The sequence below is a fragment of the Aptenodytes patagonicus genome, chromosome 17, assembly GCF_965638725.1.
Source record: "Aptenodytes patagonicus chromosome 17, bAptPat1.pri.cur, whole genome shotgun sequence".
NCBI classification, from domain to species: domain Eukaryota; kingdom Metazoa; phylum Chordata; class Aves; order Sphenisciformes; family Spheniscidae; genus Aptenodytes; species Aptenodytes patagonicus.
This window is the reverse complement of record NC_134965.1, coordinates 3,676,883-3,694,826: the sequence shown is the minus strand read 5'-3', so window position 1 is coordinate 3,694,826 and position 17,944 is coordinate 3,676,883. Positions and strand designations below refer to the sequence as shown.

At 54.6% G+C, this 17,944-nt stretch overlaps 1 protein-coding gene across 4 annotated transcripts in view; it reads left to right on the top strand.

The window, feature by feature from the left end:
- Window positions 1-17,944, top strand: part of GTF2IRD1 (GTF2I repeat domain containing 1) — a 68,456-nt gene that overhangs the window by 26,087 nt on the left and 24,425 nt on the right. For 2 of the 4 annotated variants that reach the window (XM_076354607.1, XM_076354606.1), the window contains exons 4-11: window positions 2,394-2,540; window positions 6,285-6,468; window positions 7,555-7,859; window positions 8,315-8,404; window positions 9,310-9,393; window positions 10,369-10,552; window positions 11,883-11,908; window positions 14,466-14,586. In XM_076354607.1, coding sequence (XP_076210722.1) covers window positions 2,394-2,540; window positions 6,285-6,468; window positions 7,555-7,859; window positions 8,315-8,404; window positions 9,310-9,393; window positions 10,369-10,552; window positions 11,883-11,908; window positions 14,466-14,586 — 1,141 coding nt within the window. The remainder of the gene's footprint in view (window positions 1-2,393; window positions 2,541-6,284; window positions 6,469-7,554; window positions 7,860-8,314; window positions 8,405-9,309; window positions 9,394-10,368; window positions 10,553-11,882; window positions 11,909-14,465; window positions 14,587-17,944) is intronic. The other 2 variants (XM_076354609.1, XM_076354608.1) reach the window with 2 other exon arrangements.

Here is a 17,944-nt window from a genome sequence, read left to right as displayed (position 1 = left end):
TCACAGGGACGTGTGGGACTGGTGGCAGCCCTGCGTGTGGTGAGGCGAGCACCCAGCCCTCTGTGCTGGCTCTGTGCCTCTGCCAGCTCTCCAAAACCAGCCTGGGAGCTGAGAGGAAAGTGGGAGCCGTGCTGCATGCGGGGACCTGCATTTCTTGGATGGCATCATCCCCGGCACGCCAACCGCTGCTTTCCCCACTCCGTGCAGGAGCCAGGACGGGATCTGGCTTTGGTGCTGCTGGGGACCCCAGAGCTGGGGGGACCCCAGACCCGGATCTGCTCACACACGCTGCCCACGGGGGATGTCAGTGGAGAGAAATGACCTGGCCGTGTGTACACACACATGGTGTTGACAGAAACCATATTGGTGCTGAATCCGTTGGAGAGATTGCTCAGGAAGGGTTCGCTCTAGTGAAAATATTAGCGCTGTAAAGCTGCCAGGGTTGCTGTCTGCTCGGGTTATTCGCTGCACGTGTGCGGGGTGAGCCGGCACGGCTTTGCAGGAGCGGCTCCGGGCTGAGGCTCCGCTCTGCCCCTCCGTCCTGCCCGCCGTGGGCAGCTGCCTGCCACCTCCGCCACGCCACGCGCACCCGGGAGAGCCACCGCTAGTTATCCTCTGCTTTGGCGCGTTGTGTTTTGCAGGACGGGAGGCATTTTGGGGACGTTTCCTGCGTTCGCGGGCGGCTCTGCCTCCCCTTCCCACTACCCACGAGAGGCAGGGAGGTACCCGAGCAGTGAACGGCAGCGGGGTGGCCAACGGGCGGGAGCTCCATCTTATATGCTAAATGCCAACTGTGTCTCCCTAGAGCTCACAATATTTGATGACCTTCTGCAAGTCTCACTTCTAGAAATATATAGACATATATCCTGGCTGGTGACCTACCGCTCTGCTGGGGCAAGGTGCCCGGCATTAGATCCTGATTCCCCTCTCCGTTGGTTTCATTTACACCTTTGTCAAAATGAAATGGTTGCGTCTGGTTGAAAGCACAAAATCTTGACGATGGGGTTCGGCTGAAGCGGCTGATGCTGGAGACAGGGTGAAACGTGATAACTCTGTCTTGAATTATAAATGGCCCAGGCTCAACTCTGCTCCATAAAGCTCTTACAACTGGCACGAAGTGGAAAGCATCCCTGGAAGTGCCGCTGATTTATGGTCTAGCTGCCCCCTTAGAAAGGATCTGAAATAATCTAACGCAGACATCGCTGGGAGATGTAAGAAGCCTCTTATCTCTCTGGGCACGCAGACCTCACTTGAACGCGCTCCTTTATCTGAACCTCTGGCTCAGCCTTTCCTGGCGCACGGGGGGAACTTGACAGTGATCAGGATTAATGTCAATGGAGGAGAGTTTGTGCCCAGCCGGGAGGGAGAGTCAGTCGTAGGAGGGTGTGGATGAGGATGCATTTCACCACCTTAGTAAAACACCCCAAAAAAAGTTTTCCAGGGCCTGTTTCCCCGCGCTGTGGGAAGGATGCGGAGCTTGCCATGGGTTGCGCGGTGTTGGGTGGCTGTCCCCTTTCCTGTGGCCGGTTGTGCGGGTACCCTGGGTGGCTCTCGCCCCCATCCCAGCGATGTCCCAGCCACGGGCTGTTTCCATGGGAGGGATCCACGAGCTCCTCCTTGAGCGCCCAGGCAGCATCCAGGGCTGATCACTGGCAGGAGCCTGTCGAGGATGATGAAGGAATTAGTCCTTCGCCACTGAAAATCCCTTGTGAATCACTTTGGATAGAACAGCAATAATGCACTTGTAGTGTTTAATTTTCTGTGCATTTAGAGATGCAAGGAAGTCATTGCCGAAGATATGCTTTATTTGAGGTTTAATGGGGGAAATTAGCAGGAAATAGCTGGTATTACCAAGCTACGTGACGCTGAAGGGTAAAAAAGCCTCCAAGAAATGCGGATTTTCTTTTCCTGAGAGATTGAAGGCTAAGCAGATTGAAACCAGAGAAAAGAAATGCGCTGCCCAATTAATCACAACAGTTTCAGTGCAGCTGAGTGGATAAAACCAGGGAAGGGGGGGGCACGCACAGGATGACCGACCCCGCTTCCAGCTGCGCTGCTGGCACCGCTACCCGTGCCAGCACCTTCCCCTGCACATCGGGGGCTGCTGGGAGCCGTGGCCCCATGGGGGTGGGGTGGGTGGGAGACCCGGGGCACCCACCTGCCTGGCCAGAGGACTTTGCTGATGCCGTGGGGGCGGTGAGGGGCCCAGCACCCGTGGGACTGCCATCTTGCGTGGGGTTTAGTGGGCAGGGATGCGTTCAGTCCTGGCTGAAGTTGGCGTAACCCGGCCAGCGGGTTTGATCACTTCACAGCCACTCAGAAGCACGTGCGGCATCGCCCATGAACCCTCTTCTCACCGCAGCGTCTCCCATTTTCTCCTCTCCCCCCCACAGAAGTCCAGCAGAGGAAGGAGCAGGACGTGGAAGTGCAGAAGAAGGCAAAGGAGTGTGGGCGAAGCGTGCTCAGGGTCTCCCCGGACCAGGGATCAGACGTGTACCTCCTCAGGAAGATGGTAGAGGAAGTGTTTGATGTGCTTTATAGTAAGAACCTTCACGCTTCCATTTGGGGATTTGGATTGCCCCCAGGGCTCGCTGAGCTGCCTGGCGCCGCCGCCAGATGCGGCTTTCGGCCCCAGCCCGGCTCCCCGGCGAGGGAGCGGGTGCCTGGCAGGGGCGGCGTGGCGGGACGTGCTCCTGCGTAGGGTTAGCGTTGCGTTGAGATGGGATCCGGCCACTGCTTCTTCACTTTCCGGTGCCCCAAACTGGGCAAAAAAAAAATCCCTGTGCTGGGGGGGAGCATCCTCTGTGCCCCCGGCCAGGGGAAGCCTCTGCCATGCCCTGAGCGTGATTTTTAAGCACACCTTTATCCCTGACGCCGTGTCTACAGCACCTCTTTCACAGGCACTGTGTCAGGGCTCTGCAGAGACTCTCTCACCCCTTTCCCTGGCAAGTCTATTTAAATGGAAAAAAGATGATTTTTCTAGCAGGCAGCCCCGTCTCCGAGAGACGAGCTGGTGCCATTCCAGCACATGCATCATCCCCGGCAATAAAGCTTCTGCAATTAAAATGTAGATGACCATATGGCTGTTGATATGTAACCCAGTGGGTTGCAGAGCTCCCTCTGGGCCCAATCTGCGGAGGCTCGAGCGGCGGCAGTGCCTGCTTCTCTCTCGGGAGGTCCCTGCGGGAGCCCCCACGGAGCGGCTGGAGGTGGCGGCCGTGCTCCCGGCTTGTCCCCCAGCAGCGCCTACGGGGCCGTGCTGGCCCGGGTAGCAAAAGCGAGGTTGGGTTGGGAAAACGGGGCGGCGGGCCCCAATATTCCCCTGTGCTGCTCAGCGGGTTGCATTAGCCCAGCGTGATGCTTTGGGGGAGTTCAGGCCGTGTGGCTGGACCAGCTGCAGAACCGGGTGTTTCGCTTTCCTGAGTGCAGCTCTCCGTCACCATTTGGGATTTGGGGTGAGCTACTGAGCCCTGCCGGGGCCGTGCAGGTCTCTCTGAGCTCGAAGCGCAGGCGTTGCCCCTCTTTGTGTGCTGGGTTTGGGAATGGGCACTCCCACACGATGTGAGGGGGATAACGGGTGCTCCCACCAACCGCCCTGAGCTTGTGCGCAGGATTTGCTGCTGCTGGCTGTCGTTCGGTGCTCGCCGCGCCAGCAGCGCCTGCCGCGGGCTTCACAGACAGAGAGGGGAGATGGCATCCCTTCCCCTGGGGACGGACAGTCGCTGAGGTTTTCTGAAACCACTTAAGGGACTTGGAGGCAATATTCCCATTAATGGGGGTAATCAAATCCTCTCGCTGCCTCCAAAAGGCTGGGCCCAAGCGGGAAGGAAGGGGTAATGCAAAAGAGCCAAGGCAACGGGGCTGGGGAGGGCGTTTCGGCGCTGGCTGGATCCCCGCTCTGAGCTGCAGCTCTCCTTGTCCTGCTGCCGGGTTAGCGCCAGGCTTTACAGGCCTCTTGGGAATATGGCAATTATTCATATATGTATGACGTACCATAAATATATAATTGCGTAAAAACGTTTGACCAGGGTGCATCTGCATGGGGGTGTACCGACCACGCGGCCCGTCCATTGGGATGAGTTTCACGATGCTCTTTACCTTGTTGTGTGTGTGGACAAGCTGGCCGGGTCCTCAGCCCAGGGTGGCTGGCATCGCCACGGCCAGTGGTAGTGGCAGGAGGAGTTGGGCATCCCTGGGCTGGTGGTTTTGGCCCGGTGTTGGGTGTAATTCTGGCTTTGGGTGTAGTTCTGGCATTGGACGTAATTCTGGCATTGGGTGTAATTCTGCCTTTGCTGCTGATTCAGTAGGATCAGCTGTTTCCATCCCTCAGCCGCTGGATGGGGAAACCCGCCGGGCAGATGCTCCCCTCCCAGCGTGCCCACCGGGAAGAGCCTCTCCTGGTTGAGTGGGGAGAAATACCGCAGGAGATAGTAGGTGTCCCAGGGTGATTCTGTTTCCAACACCGAGAGGACTGTCAGAAATTAACAGTTATCTTTCTTATGGTTTGGTTTGGGTTTTTTTTATCCTTTCAGTCGCCTCCCATCAACAGGGATTGGAAACAAAAAATCTTAGAAAATGCTCAGTCAAAAAGATCGCGTATTCCCTCCAGAGCCGGGTAATCTCTGCACCAACAGGATGACTGATTACCACCGGCTTCTATTAAACAGGCATTAATGATGATTATTGTCTCTCTTTAGCTAAACTGTGAGCCTCTGCATGGCAGCGCGAGGCTTGGTGAAGGTCACTTTGACAGTAACGCATTCCCCATAAAAATATGTTCGGGGAGTTGTTGAGTGTCGGGTTGATAAGGAACCGCCATGGGCATCAGGAGCTTCTCCCCATCATGAAGAGAGGGGATGGAGGGAGGTGGAAAGCTGCTAGAGCCGGTGCTTCGGGGCAGGGAAACCATCAGTACCCTCTGGGCTTGCAGAAAAGGTACTGGCGGTGTTGTGGTTCAAAGGTTCATTTTGAAACTTCTGTTATTGGCTTAATTAAAACATTATCCATCCTGCCTGTAAGGAACCTTGATGGCTCGTCGCATGTCATTAGTTGTCACACATTGCTTCAAAGAACATGTTGAAGAAATCACTGGCTTGCTGACAGTGCCACAATAAAGAAGAGAGAAAAAATAAAAGGTTTTAAAGAAAAGCAACAATATAAAATCCCACAGCTATTTAAAGGTCCCATATCGCCTCTGCCTGCCCCTCAGCCTGGAGACGAAGGCGCAGACACCTTTTCATGCGGCCAGATGTTCTGCATCTGGACACTGCTTTGCCAGACAGGTCGCATTCCTGCACGGCTGTTTCTTCTGCTTCGTGCTTTCAGCACCAGGTTTATTGGTCGCAGTGACTTGGGTTGGTTTCCAAAGTAATTTTTCTGCAGAGAGCAGCTCAAGGGTTTGGTCATTCCTTGCAACCCTTCAGAAGGGGCTGATTTTCCGACGGTGTCTTGCCTGGAGAGCACCGTAAGCATCCCCAGTTTGGGCGTGTGGGCTCTTTAGCCGGTTTAGAAGATCTCTGTATAGCTGCGATGTTCGCCGGTCGTCTTGTGCTGCCAGTGAAGGGAAAGCAGTTTGCTCCCAACTCCTTGGGGAGATTTTGGTATCAGAGGTACAACGGAGCCAGCCCTGCACAGTGGGGATACGGGGGGACTCTGTGCCCGTCGTCAAGGGGAGTGGGTGAGATTTCTGGGCTGCTGGAGGTCATCATGCAGTCAAACGTATCGATGTTCGTGCTGCCTGCGAATGGTGGGATGGAGGGAGACTGTTGGGTTTTTTTTTCTTGTCTCTCAAAGTACATCGAAGCTGCCTGACAGCACCAGCAATCGAAGTACTTTCCATTCTTCCAGGAGGTAAAATAAGAAAACCGGCTGAAAATAAGGTTCCCAGATATCTCAGTAAACATGAGATAAAAATCAGCGTGAGCCCTTCAGCCTCCTCTGTCAGCTCTTGGCTCCCTCCCGGCTTGCCGGCGGCCACATCCCTCACTGGCACAGGTCCGGGCGCTCCCGGGGGGTGGGCTTGTGCCAAGTGACCCCAACCAAGGATTTTACTGCACAACCTGAAAGATGAGACATCTGCTTATTGGCTTTTGTGAGCTTTTTATTTATTAGCGCTTTTAGAAAGGGCTTGGAGGGCCTTGCATGCTAAGTGCAGAGGTAGGAAGAGGTTTTCTTATAATGTTTCCATCGGGATCTCTTGCTCTTGCATTTACACCTCCAGCCCTGCTTGGCCGCGGTCGGGGGCGCGGGGTGTCCATCAGTGTGTAACTCTGCCCCCTCCCCAGGTGAAGCCATGGGGAAGAGCAGCGTGGTCCCTTTGCCGTACGAGAGGTTCCTGAAAGAGCCAGGCTCGCTGGCGGTGGCCGGCTTGCCCGAGGGGATCAGCTTTAAGAAACCCATGGAGTACGACGTGAAGTCCCTGATGGCCATCTTAGAGCACAGCCACAGCATCCGCTTCAGGCTAAAAAGGTAATTTTGGGGATCCCTGAAGGGGCGGGAGGGCAGTGAGCCCTCAGGATGGCGGCTTTTATAACGCCGGCCAATGGTAGAGATTCTGTGCAGAGCAGGCACGGGGGGGTCCCTCCCATGTCCCAGCTTCTCCCCCAGACCCAGAAACCTGGGTCCAGCCGTGCCAAACCCAGCCTTGCATGGAGGTTCGTCAGTGTTGGGTGGCTCAAGACCGTTTCGAACTCGTTCCTATAATAAGCACCTGTAAACGTGTGCATTAACCACATCGCTTTACATGTCTCCACCAAAATTTCCACTGCGGTAAGCTAAGTGCTTTTCTGTCTCCAGAGGGGTTTCCAGTGTAAATGCTGCAAGCTTCTTCTCAGGCTTAAATGGAGTTTTTAACGCCAGACCAGGAGGGAGGCAGGGGACCGCGGTGGGGCGAACTCCCCATTTTGGCCACGTTTTTGCAAGGGGCTCAGCGGTTTTGGGTGCGTTTTCTCTGCGTTTGCCTGGGTGGTGGCACCTCGGATCCATTCAGAGAAATGCTGAGCTCTACCAAATACCTCCTCTGAAGGCTCGGCACTTCTGGAAAATCAGGCTGAGACAGCTAAAAGTAGGACATGCAGAATTCGAGCCGTCTCTGAGCTCGCAGCCGCCTGTCTCATGTGAAGCTTGTGGGCTTCCTCGGTCTGAAGCTCATCCTTGGGCTGACTGAGGTCCCCCTTGAACGTGCCGTGGGGGCTGGGACAGGCAATGGAGTCAAGTGGTTACGGTCACACAAATTGTTTTACTCCTTAAACACCCTGGGCCGTGGAGCTAGGCAGCTTTGCCCTGGCTAATATAAATGCTTTGAACTACTGTAAGACCAACCTGCTCTACTTAAAGAAGACAGAAACGGTGCAGGTGCCTGAAGAAGCTGGAAGAGGTTGGGTGATGGCTGTAATTTCTGAAACAAAGAGCCCAGCAGCGGGCAGTGCAGCGAGTCCCACCCTCCCGGGCACAGCTCTCCTTCACCCTCCACATCTTTGCTTGTCTCAGCTTAGCAGTGCCACAGACCCAGAGGAACCTGTTTTTTCCCTCCTCTTTTCCCTTCCTTCCCCTCAGGCCGGCGGACGAGCCCAGCCGAGAGCCGAACCCCAGCGTCGAGTTGACTTGTACCTCCCTTGCCTCCAAGGGTGGCCGAGACTCTGGTGCCAACGGCCCCATGGCCAAACCCGCCGGCCAGGACGCCCCCTCCGCCGTCGCCAACTTCTTATACGGCGTCTCGCTGCCGACCCAGATCGCCGTCGACCTAAAGCAAGAGGTGTCCTCCGGCCTGCCCGGGCCGAACGCGGCCGGCGAGGCGCTGCTGCCCAGGCCCGCGGGAGAGCTGAAGGTGCCTTCCTCACAGGAGTACAGCGACTGCTGTGGTAATAGCCTGGAGTTTGCTCTCAGACGAGGGCCTGGTGCGAAGCCCACCCCCCCGGCGCTGACAGGGGACAGGCCCGGGTGTTTTGGCGGTCCTCGGATGAAAATCGGTGCAAAGCTTGGCCCGTACGGAGATAAGCAGCCCCCACCCCGCCATGCCGCGCCACCCCGGCCCTTCCCCGAGTGCCTTTGAGGTGCCGACGGGGCGCACCTCCATTTTTGCCCTGAGACGCCGGGTGCTGCGCCGTGAGGCTGGAGGGGGAGCCGGGAGGGGACAGTAGGGGCTCGGTCTGGCCAGGACCCCACTGGGTTGTCACAGGCCAGGGTGCACAGAGGAGAGCCGGTGGGGTCGGGTCGGCATCGCCGGCGGGGGACAGCACCCGGGGGCTTGTTCGGGTGCCCAGAGCATCGGTCAGGCTCTCATCAGCCCGTTCTCCTCGTCTCCCCTCTTGTCCAGGACAGAAATCGTCAGTCTCCGGAGGTCCCCTCATCCAGAATGTGCACTCGTCCAAGCGCATCCTCTTCTCCATTGTCCACGACAAGACAGGTCCGTATCCCGCTCCGGTGTTGGAGGCGGCTGGCAGCCACCTCTTAGGGAGAGGTTTCCCCCCAGCCCCATCTCTCCCAGCCATCCCTGTGCTCTGCGGGGACCTGGCAGTGCTGGGGGATTTTTTCCCTTTGCTTGCTGCAACATTTCAGCGTCACAGCTTCATCCCCACTCGGGTCCGTCCTTGCCATCTCTACGATGCTTGGTCCTCGAGCGCTGCCGGCCGGCTGGGAAATCCCATCCCTACTTCGTGCATGGGGAACCGAGGCATGGCTTTGGGTGAGGCCGTTTGCCCGAGCTGCAAACAGCAAATACCCGCCGAAAGCTTGGCGCTATTTCAAAATAGCTGAAACCCACTAACCCCTCTGTGATTCTGCAGCGGTGCCCGGGGGGGCTCAGCAATGGGGAGGAGACTTTGCCATTTCCCCACCTCCATCCCACCCAAGGGAAATGCAACCTAAAAATGCTGATGTGTTTACATCAAAACCCTCGCCTGCGTGCGTTAAAAAAAAGAAAAAAATGTGGGTGGGAATGTCGGAAAAGAGAAGGAGATGAAAAAGCTCCTCTGTGAAATCCCGTGCCTTTCAAAGGTTCATTTCAGGTTGAGTTTGCTCTGTCCCAGAGGGTCTTTCTTCTCAGGGTTGAGAAGTTTTATGGGGTCATTTCTTAGGAATCTGCTTTGTACATGCATGGCTGCAGAGGAGGTTGCCTGGGGCTGGGGCTGGGGCTTGGGAAGCCCAGACCTTATCTGCCAGCCTGGCAGAATCTGCTCAGGAAGAGGGAAATCATTATTTTTAAAGAAGCAAAGTCTTGTTCTTACTTCCCAGCGCTTCATGCGAGAAAAGTGCATCTGCTGTGTACGAACCATATGGAAGTTCCTTATTTCTTATATTTTGTTTTGATAGATAAGTGGGACAGTTTTATAAAAGAAACTGAAGATATCAACACCCTTAGGGAGTGCGTGCAAATTCTGTTTAACAGCAGATATGGTGAGTAGGAGTTAATATCCCATTATGCATCTGCAGCACTTGTGGTTTGCATATCATTATATAGCAATCATTTTTGTTCCCTAACACAGCAGCAGAAGCCATATGCTAGAGCTCCCTTCTCTTCCTAACACATTTAGCCCAGCAGCTCCCAGTCTCTGGGTGTCTGCTGAAGGTTATGTCAATATTTCCATTTGGAGCCCCCGCCGCTGTCGAGGAATTTATAACTGGGCTGTAAAACAGCCCCGGTTTGAAGTGTGGCACGCCGGGTCAGAGCGCCTGGGCACCACCGGCGCTGGCGGGCGAGGGGGAGCAGAGGCCTGTGGCCAGTTTAAATTAACGTGGCAGGGGAAAAGAAGGTTGTCGTTACTGCAGCTGCTTTTTTTCCACCTGCACGGCTTACGGGCGTCTTTGGTGCTCCCCTTGCCACGGGCAGTGATTCTGGGTTAGTTCCTGGGCGTTTGGGTGGCTGTAAGCTTAGGCAGTTGCTCGGGAATGGGCTGACGGGCTGGAGGTTGTCGCCTATACCATCCTCATGAGGCTGTGTAGTTCATGAGTTCTAGATGGGCTATAGATACGTGCTATGTCACTTGTGAGTTCTAGATGGGCTGTAGATGAGCTCTGTAACTTATGACCTGTGTATGTGCTATGCAACTCGTGAGTTACATAGTTCAGCAACCTGCTGCCGTCACGGGGAGGTTGGGGACGGCACGTGGGCCAGCTCGTCCCTGGTTTGAGCAACGCCGGGTACGTTTGAGGGTTCTGGAGGATGCTATCAGCTGTGTTTGCTGCTGTGTCGTCTCTCCATTGTCCCGTGTCCCAGCGGCGAGCTGCTCCCGGGGCTCGCCTTCTGGAACAAGCAAAGGAGAAGAGGGCAGGAGGCACTCCTGCTTTGAGTTCAAGCCTTTACACCTTCATTTTATCATCTGTAAAAGGAACAGCGTGTGTTTAAGTGAAAACCATGTGTTCACCTTTCAGCCGAAGCCTTGGGGTTAGACCACATGGTCCCCGTCCCGTACCGGAAAATTGCCTGTGACCCCGAGGCGGTGGAAATCATCGGCATTCCGGACAAAATACCCTTCAAAAGACCCTGCACCTACGGCGTCCCCAAACTCAAGCGGATACTGGAGGAGAGGCACAACATCCATTTTGTCATCAAAAGGTGGGTGGCGAGGGGGGCAAGGGAGAGTGCACGGCCTCGAGGGGGCTCAGGGATTTAAGCTCTGTTCCCTCCATCCTCACAGGGTTTGCTTTGATACCCAAAACTCATTTTACCCTTTTTTATGGAAAAGAGCTAAACAGCTCTTTTTTTCCCCCCAACCTCGGTTTTCCATCTCTCTCTCCCTTTTTGAGAGGATGTGGCAGGGCTGGCCATGGCCTGGTCACCCCTGAGCCCCACCACCCTGTTGTAAGTCCATGCAGACATTGCCGGTGCCACCCTAAAATGGGATCCTCCGACCGCAGCACAACTCTCTCCAACGGCATGTGGTGGATGGGAGCGATGCCTCCGGGTGGGAGGAGGAACATCCATATTCACGCTGCACGGGGATTCCCCTCCACCTTGTTTTGCGGTGATCACTTACGGATGTCCTGTATATACGATGATGAGGATGTATCGCCTACGGGCAGGGCGTTGTGTCTTGGTGTCTGTGTTTGCACTGGAGTAGGAGGAGTGGATGCTTTCCTGGTTATCTCTGTGCTGTGCAACCCCTTTCTTCTCCTCCATCAGAAAATCTGCTTTATAATATATTTATTTATTCGGTCCCTGCCTGTGCAGCACTTGTGTTGTTCCTCTGCTAGAGGTGTGAAACTACGGTGTAGAAAACGCCCAGCTAAGGCTCCCAGGGGGGCTAAAATCACCGACATCAACAGGACTCAGGCATCCTAAAAGGAATTAGCTTTCCAGATGTCGGCTGGTGGAGGAGCCGCTTTGTCCCGCACCGCTCGGGCTGCGCTGGGCTGGATCAGGCCCCGGGATGTGCCCCTGAACACGCTTTGCTCCCATGAGTACCTTTGCATAGAAGTTGTGGGTGGCTCCAAAATACAGGATTTGGGAGAAAGGTGACATCCCCAAGGGTATGTGTGCCAAAGCGGGAGAGTGTAAATACTGCAGCTCTGTGCTGGTGGCACGTGGTTGATGGTCTGCATCGTGAAGGGAAGGTCCAGCAACAGCTACTTCAGTCCCATCGTCTCTTTTGGTAAAGCCAGCCTGTAGCAGCCTCATTTAATAAGTTAATTAAATGAAGAGAATGACTTATAAGCAGATTTAAAAGTGCTTTAGTTAAAAAGCATATGCTGTAAGATTGCTTGGTTGCACAACAGGCTGAAAGGCTTTTTTTTTTTTTTTTTTTTAGCTGAAAAATTCATTCCCGTTTTTAGGGAATTAATAAAATGACTGTTTTGACTTGGTTTAATGCTGTTCATTAATAAAACCTAAAATTCAATCATTAGAAGCACGTATTTCTAATCTCTTTTTTTTCCTTTCCTCCTAGGATGTTTGACGAGAGAATTTTTACAGGTACGTTCTCCACGTCCTTTGATTTATTGCCCACAGAATTGAAAGATTATCCAGAGAGGCAGAGTTGAAATAATGTCACCTGTAAGCAGGAAGAGTGCAGGACGTGCAATTATGCTCAGTGAGGAGAAGCCTTGTCTGTGCCCTACACGCCGGCGTGCTGAGATTGCCTTTGCCTGGGATCGGTGCAAGCACTGTGCGCCCCTTAAATAGCGTTTTGAAGGTTTAAGCGAGAAACCCCCGGTGTGTGAGGCTGGGCTGGCTCCCTGCACTGGGCTGAGCTGCAGCTACAGGCAGCACACGGCATGTTCCTGTGCTTTCAGGAGGAAGAAAAATCATTGCTGGGTTCCTCACTGGTAAATTATTCTCTGTTTTTGGCTGGGAAGTGCTAACATCATCCAGCCGCTGACTGTTTTTAAAAAAAAAAAACAACAAAAATCCATTTTTTCAGTGACAAAACCCTGAGAGGGGGTTTCTTTGGCTTTCTTTGCCTTGTGTTTTTCCTCCTTTTGGTTTGAGCTGGAGAAGCCAGGCTAAGTGCTTCTTGGCAAATAAAAGGAGACAGGTACTGGTACGATCCGACCCAGCCCTCGCTCCAGCAGCTGCCCCCGTCCCACCACCCTGATACCCGCCTGAAATATGGCACTGCACCCGAATTTGTCACCGCACAGCCCCGCTCCTGGATTGCCTGGGCTTGGCTCGCAAGTAAAGACGTGCTTTGGGGTGGTGGGTTTTTTTTTTCCCCCAAGCCGCCAACCCCGCACACTGGCGGCTTTCCCGACACCACCTTCTTCTCTGACATCTCCGCTGGCCAAATTAACCCCTGTGGCCCTGCGACAGCCCCGGGCCCAGGGGTGTTCCCTGGGGACGATGATGCCGGAGCCACCCACAGGGGACCTCCAGCAGAGCCTGGAGGGGGTCCCACCGCCATGGGGGGGTTTCTTTGTCTTCATCCCCGTTAATGACTTTTTTTCTCAAGAAAAGGACTTTTTAAGCTCTAACCCACCCCCAAGGGATGGAGCACTGAACTGTGTCTTGGGATGCTTGGATTTTCCTTGCAAATCCATCACGGTTGCACAGTATCCGGGGGGAGGCATCGCGTATGTCTGTACATCAGCTCAAGAGCTGCTGATGGAAAGCCCCGTGCTACGAGCTCGGAGGTTGCATGGCAGAGAGGTACAAGTGGAAATTAGGAGATGAGGAAGCAAACCCAGCAGGACTGGGGAGGATGGCAGTTCCCCCTCCCCTGCCTGGTCCCTGCAGGGCTACCAGAAGCAAAACACATTAAACCTGGCTTTTTGTGATTCGCATCAGCACATCTGACTGTGCAAAAAAAAAAAAAAAAAGCATCTGCTGAGTCAGGAGGTGCCATTTTTGCAAAGACACTATTTTCTGAGTGAAGCTGTATTTTAAGTTGCCGACTGCAAAGTATCCCAAGGCTTCCCCGTACAGTTTTGCTCACCCTTTAATTAAAATACCCACCGCTGCTAGGAAACCTATTTTTGCTACTCCCCTGGGTAGCAGCTTCAGGCAGGCTTCGCTGCTACAAGAACAAGATTTGGTCCATAGAAAGCACAAATTAAAAGGAGCCTTTTGGACCGTCGGTAGATAAATAGTGTCTTTAAGGCTCTGCGTTGCTGCTGGTCCCATTGCCAGAGCCCTGCCCTTCCTTGCAGGCTGGAGCTGAAAGGAAAAAAGCTTCATGTTCCCACGGATGGGATGTGTTTTGGAAGGGTGGGGATGTCACGATGGCACTTTGAGACCAGCAAAAGGCCTTCGGCAGCAGCTATTTAGCAAGACACCTACATGGTTTCTGCAGCCTCGCGGCGTAATTTCATTCCCTCCTTCCCCCAGCACTAATCCATCTCTTTGCTCACCTTCCCTGCCCGATTTTCATTTCCTACCCTGCCTTCAGATCACTCTTTTCATCTCCAAGGTCATTGCTGAGGCTTCGTTTCAGCTCCTTTCAGGTTGCTGAGGAACAGGGAAGGAAGACAGGAGGTTTTTCGTGGTGACAGAATGCTTTTGTCCCCCTCCGCGTCACTGCAGCAGAGATTTCTCCTGTTGCGTGCAGGGCTCGGAGCTGCGGGATGGGGCTCCCTGTGGCACCGCTGCTCTGGGCTTTGCCGAGCTCCCGTCCAGCGCAGCACCTTGGGACAGGGGTCTTCTTGCTCCAGGGCTTGCTCCTGCAGCGCTGGTCCATGGCCCTGGCTATACCTGGCTTTTCTGAGCCTGGTCCCCACCTCTCTGCACCTTGTCCCGGCAGCCAGCCCTTTCCAGAGATGCTCCATCCCCGGCAGGGCTTCCCAGCACACACTTAGTTACGCAGAGGTTTAAGCAAGCGTCTTGCTATTATTTTAACATGTAAACCCGATTAAATCTGCACCCTTCTCTTTGCAAGCAGGTGACTCTTGAAAACCTGTCCCCCACCCTGACCTCAGCTCTGGGACTTAGAGGGGGAAGAAATGGAGGTGGAAAAGCTGCATCGTCATCGGCCTCTCTGGTTGCTAATTCTGGTTTTGCTTTTCCTTCCAAACCTGCCCTGTGCATCCGGCACCAGGAAGCAAATTTACCAAAGATCCAACCAAGCTGGAGCCCTCCAGCCCCCCCGGGGAGATCTCCCCCGAGCCGCACCGCGGGGCCGTGCTGGACCTGGCGGGGACCTCTCAGGCCAACAGCAGGTAAGTGGCACTCCCGTCCCCCCGGCCACCGCAAAGTGACACCCCTCCGAGAGTTATTTGGGGGGCGTTAATGTGCACAGCAGGTTATTGCTGTGCTGCCGGCTCGCGCGCCTGCTGGGAAGGACGGGCATGGGAGGGTGCGACGGGTGCAATTCAGTAAGCTGCAGCACTGGGGAGATGTAGGTAAGTAATGTGGTGGGAAGGCGAGTGGCTCTAAGGGCGTTGCTTTCCTGCCTCCCTAAAAACCCACTGCGATGGTACAGCTAGCCGGCACAGGAGGAGACCGAGCACCCCCATCCTTTTGCGAGCCAAAATAGCAAAGTTTGGAATCATTGATTTTGTACAAAACTGATGAATTTGGGGACATGCCCGGGCAGGCTGGGATTATCTGCAGAAGCGATCTCTGGTGTTAAAGCATGGCCTAAGGATTCACCCTCAGCCGGCACCGTAACACAACATCCTGCTCATTAAGTGTTACTTGTTTATAAAGCTCACAGGGAGGCTAATAGCAGATTAACAGATGTTTTAATGAAGGTGGAGTTATAGAGTTCAGCAGGGCAGGAGGCTTCTTATGAGAGTACCTGTTTCTGGTACCACCATGCCATGAGCTAGACGGGTCTGTAATGTGCTGGCAGCACCTATGGAGCATACAGCATTGCTTTCCAACCCGTGCTGGGAGATCCAGAAGGTATTTTTCTCTGTGTAGCCCCAGTTTCCTGCATTTTTGCTTCAGCTGGTCAGAAGCAAGGTAATATTTAGCCCCAACATTTACCTTTAAAACCACTTTAAATAAGAGAAGTGGGGCAGCAGTTCATAGCAGTATAACTGATGCTCGCAGGCAAGGCTGTGCCGCAGGGAAAGGAGCCTTTTCCCAGCCTTGCCCCCGCACGGCCGGCTCGGTCATGGATGGGTTTGCAAGCAGCAAAATGAGCTTTGCTGGGATGTCTGTCTGCACATCCATGCTGGAGGCCGCCGGCTGCAGGGAGGCTCAGGAGCAGGGGTGTAGGAGCAAGTGCTCCTCAGCCTCTCCAGCTCAAAGTCTCGCCCCCCAGCGCTGACACCTCCACCAGCCAGGGCTGCAGACTGTGCTCCGGGGTCAGTAACTTCTGCAGGCTGGGATGGGGAGATGGGGTAACTTGTCCCCATCTCCTCCGTGGCATGTGTTGGGTTCCCCTCCTTCCTTGGCTCTTTGTTGACATGAACCTGTGACAGGTTGGAGTCTCCTCGTTCTCCCCAGTGCTGTTTCAGGTTTGTCCCCTTGGATGCGGCTGCCGTGTGCCTCTAAAGCCGTGCTCGTCCTGGGCAGGGGAACCTGCCACGTTGGCAGCATTAGAGCAGGCAGCGAGTGAGCCTGGCGGTGCACCAAGCACTGAAATCTCGCAGCTTCGGAGGGCAGAGACCTCTCGAGCTGCCCAGTCCACAGGGCTGGCATTCGTCACCCAGCCCTCTGGGTATCTCCAGCTTCAAAGGAGGGTTTGGGGGTGGTTTTACCCCACGAGTTGGGATGGCTCTTGCACAATCTTGCTGCCCCACTGCTGCGGGACACCACTGTGTCCCCTCCCAGGCTTCGTTTTGCTAAATGGAACAAGTCAAATTCTTCTCGTCCTCTCCTCTGCCAGGGACGGGGTGCCAGGACCACCCATGGATGTCACTCGTGCCCCGTGCTATGCCACGGTGACGTTTCCTGCACTTTGCAGAGGCTGGCCCCAATTCCTTGTACCGTTGGCTGCGAGTGCAATACGAGCCGTGCCACGCTGGAGCTCTGATGCAAGGCAGAGTCAACCATGGGCACGGGAAGGGGGTTAAGATGAGCGGGTGGTTGGGGTGGCTTGCTTGGACCAGGTCTCTGTGGGTGATGTTGGTTAGCTCTGTGCATTGATATTGTACATGGGTTGAAACGGTTAGCGCTCAGCATGCAGGTGTCACCGCCAAAGGACAGCAACCCCAGATGCTGTGCTGGTGAAGCAGGGCCGTGACAGCACGGCCGCTCGCCCGCTGTGCTGGAGGGAGGCTGGTGGCGGCTGCCTTCGGGCGTCTGTGCCGGAGCAGGGCTGGCTGAGTCACTCCAGCACCTTTCATCAGCAGTGAGCTCGGTGCGCCGGGTGAGTCAGCCCTTTCCAACCATTTAAAATGGGTTGGAGGAATCACACCCCACGAGTGCCTGTTTCTCCTCCCCGATGATGAAGGGACTCCAGATGAGAGCCTTGGCCGGAGACGTCTGCGGTGGGAACTCAGCTGGGCTGGGTCCAGGCCTGAGGTGCTTCACTGGTGTTACGAGGAATTAAACTTGAATCTCCCGGATCCCCAGCTAGGGCTTAGCCCCAAAACCATTTCTCAGCCAGCTCTTGATTGCTCTCTGCACCTTGCTGAATCGCGCTGTGTCTGGAGGCGTTTTAGACGTGGGGAGGAGCAGAGCATCCGTTGCATGCTGGATGCCAGGGGAAACGGTGATGCCTCAAATACCGCTGGCCTCTAAGCACGCTGCGGGGCTGAAACCTGGCCTGAGGCTTCTTGTTTTCCCGTTCACTTGTTAACATTTGCAATTAGGACACTTTTAATTTTTGCCGCAGAAGATCCCACTGTGCAGTTAAATTGGTGTGACTGGAAACAAGGAGGTGGAAGGATGGGGTATTAGGGATGTTGAGCTGCTTTCTGCAAAGCAATAGGTAGAAAACCAGCCCCCGTGTGTCTGCAGGAGCGTGCCAGCGGGGTGGGAGCTGAGGTTTGCCGCTGCAGAGCTCTGAGGGCAGCCAGAGGCTTGTGGTCCCCATATGGCCCTTGCTGATGCTGCACCATCCCCGTCTCATCTGCTGCACTCCAGCTGTGGGCCAGGTAGGGGTTGCACAGTGCCGTAAAACCGCTTTAGAAGACCCTATGGGGGAAAATTAGTTTTTTTAGGGGTGGTTTGTACCCAGCTGGATTCAGATCGCCCTCCCCGTGATGGTGCTGTGATGTGGACCATACTGGGCTGGGCTGGGCTGACCGCCTTCCACTGGTGTGAATCTGGCTCAACCTGAAGATCATCCTGGGGTCCTTTTCAAATTTATCCTAGCTGTGTGTATATATATGCCTTGTTCCTAATTTACGCTGTGTGCATGCATATTGAATAGGGCCACGGACCCTGAGGTTCATGTGCGTCTCTGGTTACAAAGGGAATCATGAACTGCAGCGGTGGTGCACAGCTTGCTTTACCTGCCACGGGGGGAAACTTAAATCTCCCAAAATCTCCCAGTGCATTGATAACACCTATCTGCAGGAAAAAGTACGTGGATATTCAAATCCCACTTTGTTCTTCCTGCAAATGAGGAACCTCTGTTCCCTGGTAGGAGCAGAGCATCTCCATAGCAGTGGTCCACCT